This window comes from Seriola lalandi, unplaced genomic scaffold, assembly GCF_002814215.2.
Source record: "Seriola lalandi dorsalis isolate HSWRI2012SDOR001 ecotype SW California unplaced genomic scaffold, Sedor1 jcf7180002054182, whole genome shotgun sequence".
Lineage (NCBI taxonomy): Eukaryota > Metazoa > Chordata > Actinopteri > Carangiformes > Carangidae > Seriola > Seriola lalandi.
Genome location: NW_019524735.1, coordinates 1,182,458 through 1,186,392, shown reverse-complemented (window position 1 = coordinate 1,186,392; position 3,935 = coordinate 1,182,458). Strand labels below are relative to the sequence as shown.

General features: G+C 41.7%; 1 protein-coding gene across 2 annotated transcripts; it reads right to left on the bottom strand.

Moving 5' to 3' along the window:
* Nucleotides 1-302: 302 nt before the first annotated feature.
* On the bottom strand, nucleotides 303-3,462 carry myl13 (myosin, light chain 13). Of its 2 annotated transcripts, XM_023403726.2 has the most exons (6): nucleotides 3,300-3,462; nucleotides 1,750-1,777; nucleotides 1,190-1,339; nucleotides 833-1,006; nucleotides 620-731; nucleotides 303-522 (listed from the first exon to the last, which is right to left on the bottom strand). In XM_023403726.2, the coding sequence occupies exons 1-5, from the start codon at nucleotides 3,399-3,401 to the stop codon at nucleotides 625-627; spliced, it is 561 nt and encodes a 186-aa protein (XP_023259494.1). In that variant the 5' UTR covers nucleotides 3,402-3,462; the 3' UTR covers nucleotides 303-522; nucleotides 620-624. The 2 variants fall into 2 exon arrangements, with proteins under 2 accessions (XP_023259494.1, XP_087029474.1); XM_087173348.1 differs by having other exon boundaries at nucleotides 303-731.
* Nucleotides 3,463-3,935: the final 473 nt, after the last annotated feature.

The following is a 3,935-nucleotide window of genomic DNA, read 5'->3' as shown; positions in this document are numbered from 1 at the left end:
TCCTTCACATGATGGTTTCCAATTAATGGAACTGTGTCCTATATTGTTTTCTATATTACACCTGATTTGGTTTTTGATGCACCCACAGACCTCAGATGTTTTTTGCTTTCCAACTGTGATTTCTTTCTGTTCCGATGAAAGCAGGGATCCCGCTTTTAATTTGTCTTAATTTACTTAAGTTTCTATTTTCTCTATTGTAATGACATACTGTAATGTGTATAAGACTCTTTCTGAAGCACAACTTTTCCTGTGAAGCATACAGACGATAAACTGTGGTGAAAGAGCACTGTTTTAAAAAAGAACACCATCAAAATGTATTTATTTATTTACCATGATCTACAATATGAACAGGGGCAATGTGCAATGTGTGCACAGCATCAACACAAGTGGTCTTAGAAAAACAAGGTGAAATATTGATGAGTTACAGATCCCTTTGAGAAGCATGGAAATGAGAAATATACAAGATGGGATTTACAGAACGATAGAGATCTTCTGCAGTCAAGAATTCAGGGTGTTGGTTTTCTAGTGAAGTGAAGACACAATCTCATTACTCACTCATTGATTTCATAATGCAGTGTGATGTAGCACCAGAATGACAATGGTTGAAATACACATGTACCTTTTTTAAGATGCCATAATGTGTTTTACAAAAGCTTCATAATTTATGCATCCATTAGCATCCTCTTGGTTTTGCATGAGCTGCTCCACCTCGTCCTCCCTCATCTTCTCACCTGTGGTCCATGAGGCGGAAACTCATGCTCAGTGTATATTCTTGCAACAGCAGCGTTATGAAAAAAAAAAATTCTGTTTGCAGTAAAACTGCTGGACTCACCGAGTGTTGCCAGAACGTGCCTGAGCTCAGCTCCCATGACTGTGCCATTCCCCTCCTTGTCGAACACCCTCAGACCCTCAACAAAGTCCTCAAATGTTCCACGATCCTTGGCCTTGCAGATGTGTTGGTGCATTGGGAGGAACTGGTCAAAGTCAAGCATCTTGCTCTGCATGTCTGCGGAAAATAATGACAGTGCTGATTTTATCTAAGTTAAAAAAAAAGAAGCTTAACAGGCTTCTTTCTCTGTATTCAACAGATGCTGCCCTTGAACCAGATTCAGCACAGAGTATTAACACCAGTGTCACCATGCACATACAGGGGAATCACTCAGTGTACTTGTGTGCATATTCTACCAACCTTCAGCTTTGGGTTTTCCAAGGACATACATGATCTCTGCATTGGTGGGATTCTGGCCCAGAGCCCTGATCAGGTCACCACACTGGGCATAAGTGATTTTCATCTCATTGGTCGGAGTCCTGTCAAACAGCTGGAAAGCATCTTTGAAATCTGTTAACAGAAATAAAGAGCTGGTTATTCCTTTTGAATTCTGTTCAGTTCAATGTGATCTAAGAAGCTTTGAGGAGAGGCCTTGAAGATGCTGCCTGTGTGGCGAAGTCATAATGTATGATGGCATGCCTCGGATAAAAGGGTCCTCTGCTAAAGACAAAGCCAGAGAGAGAGTCAATCCTTAAGGTGTTCGACCTCAATCAACATAACCCTCCTTTCAGAGGGATTGACTTAGATGTGTTTACTTGAAAACGATAGCACATCCCTGAACCACTGTATCATCAGCTGTTGTTGAACATGTCTCGCAACACCAATGTAGAGCACCATCACACAACCCATTAATTCCCTCTATAAATAGCAGACAGTCCATGCACTACAAATGACAACCATAACAGCAACCTCAACCTTACCCTCAATCTGCTCCGGGGTGAATTCCAGCTGAAAAGACACAAAGCAAACAGGGAGCTTATAGATGCTGCTGCTCATTCAAGAATTCCTACAGCTGACAAGGCAAATGAATGGGATTTACAGAGGAGGATAATTAATAAATAAAAAAAAAAAAAAGGATAACAAACTGCTAAGCATGATCCCTGACCTTGCCTCCACCTTCATCATGCCATTCCAGCAGATCGAGTTACAGTCTGCATCTGCTCTGATCATAGTACATTGTTTATCAGTGACCTTGGGTCTAACACCCCCGTCTTATAGTATTTATACTGTCAGCTACTGTCAGATTCATTTGAGTTTATTTTTGGATGTGATATGTGGCAATGAATCGTTGGTACAATAAACACCAGAGAGGGCAGTAATCCACAACCTAATGATTATGTTGGACGTTTGTGTTGAGCATTAAAGAAAATGATTGAAGCCGATAAATCGCACGGTCCCACACAATTTAAAACGAATAGTTACTAGAATACATTGACTTGCAACATGTGCTGCTATTTTTTTTGAGTCAGTTCAGTACTACAGCAGAGCATGTTAATGTTCTTTAGCAGAAAAAGAGATGAAGGTTTAACTACAGCTACAGTATCTGTATTGCATTTCGGTTTTACACTCTGCACTGCGCTCCTGTTTGATGAGTTATTCTAATTCTAAAAATAAATCATTATTCTGAACAGCCATGACAAATGTTGCCTATTAATACTCCATGTATTTTTTGGACTCCCATCAGATAGTGCCCTCACTTTTTACCTGACGTCTGGACCTCCACAAAACCCTGTCTCCACCGCGAAGCTTTGCAAAAATATTATCTAAACACTTATCTAAGCGTGCCTCAAGATGGATGGTGATGGATCTAATTATCTATATTTTTCTTCCTCTCAGTTTTTCCACCCTTTTCTGCCCTGGGAGGACTGGTGCGGGTGGTCTGCTATTCAGAGACATAATGAAAATCATATTTTGTGGCTTTAACCGCGCTCCATTGTAACATGGCGGCTCGTTCAACCAGGAAAACATTTATCCATTGAGAAGGGGCCAAGTCAGCAGAAGATCTTTCCATAATGTGTGGTATCAGCTAATTTGCCTCTGAACTTCCCCAAGAAGTCACAGCTTCCCTTACTGTGTAATATAATTTGCTGGGCCTGTTTGAACTTTAACAGATATTCTGTGAAATAGCTGTGAATCTTATACAAATTGCCAGGATAACCATAGTCCACTCAAATGGATGCAAAGTCTTGTTTTGCCTGCACTGCCAAGTTTAGGTCACATGGGGTCTCTGATGCTCTTTAAACACTGCTCTGGCTAGAAACTAGTGAACTAGATCAGAATTATTAGCAATAATCCAACTGTAAAATAAACATAAAGCTACAATTTTAATAAACAAATCTGTGGATTATAAGTTTCATTTCCAGAGTGTTCATCAGTCATTTCAAAGATTAAACCACTCTAATCTATCCTCATCTAAAGTCACTTTACAGTCTTGCAGCATTGCTGAATAAAGATGTTTTAGTTGTATTACCGTGATTGTTGCGGCGTCAAACGCCGGGGTCTTGGGGCGCTCAGGCTCTGGGGGTTTTGGAGCTGGTGCTGGTTTAGGCTCTTCCTTCTTCTTGGGGGCCATTGCAAGAAGCTCTCAGGAGACAGAAGGGGAGGACTGATAGTGCAGGGGGATCCAGCACACTGCAGCTGGAGGTGGCCCATTAGAGGCTAGGTCCCTTTATCCACTGTCCACAGGTGTCATCTTCACCCCACACCCCTCCCTTCCACGCCCAACCACACTGCCAACAATAGGGGGAGGACTATAAAAGGATATGCCTTTGTGCTTCTATTTAAGACAAAGACTGTTGTGTATGTGTGTGTGTGTGTGTGTGTGTGTGTGTGTGTGTGTGTGTGTGTGTGTGTGTGTGTGTGTGCGTGTATGTGTGTGTGTTTGTGTGTGTGTACATCATCAGGATATAGATGATGGAAAACTATATACGCCAAAATTCCAGGCCTGGAACCTTCTGTTAATTGGGCTATATCCATCAGCACAAGTGAGACCCCGAGTAACCTCCCTTATCTTAGACTGTTGACCTTGTTCAGTGAAGTGCGGCTGTTATCAGTGAGGGGGGTGGGGGGTGAAGAAAATGATGATTGCTGGATAAGAGGGGAGTGA

Excerpts from the sequence above, each read along its gene's own strand:
- myl13 (XM_087173348.1), bottom strand. The coding sequence starts at position 3,401 with ATGGCCCCCAAGAAGAAGGAAGAGCCTAAACCAGCACCAGCTCCAAAA. Across the intron at positions 1,007-1,189 it reads TGGAAAACCCAAAGCTGAAG|ACATGCAGAGCAAGATGCTT; the intron begins GTTGGTAGAATA and ends TATTTTCCGCAG. Across the intron at positions 732-832 it reads GCACGTTCTGGCAACACTCG|GTGAGAAGATGAGGGAGGAC; the intron begins GTGAGTCCAGCA and ends CATGGACCACAG.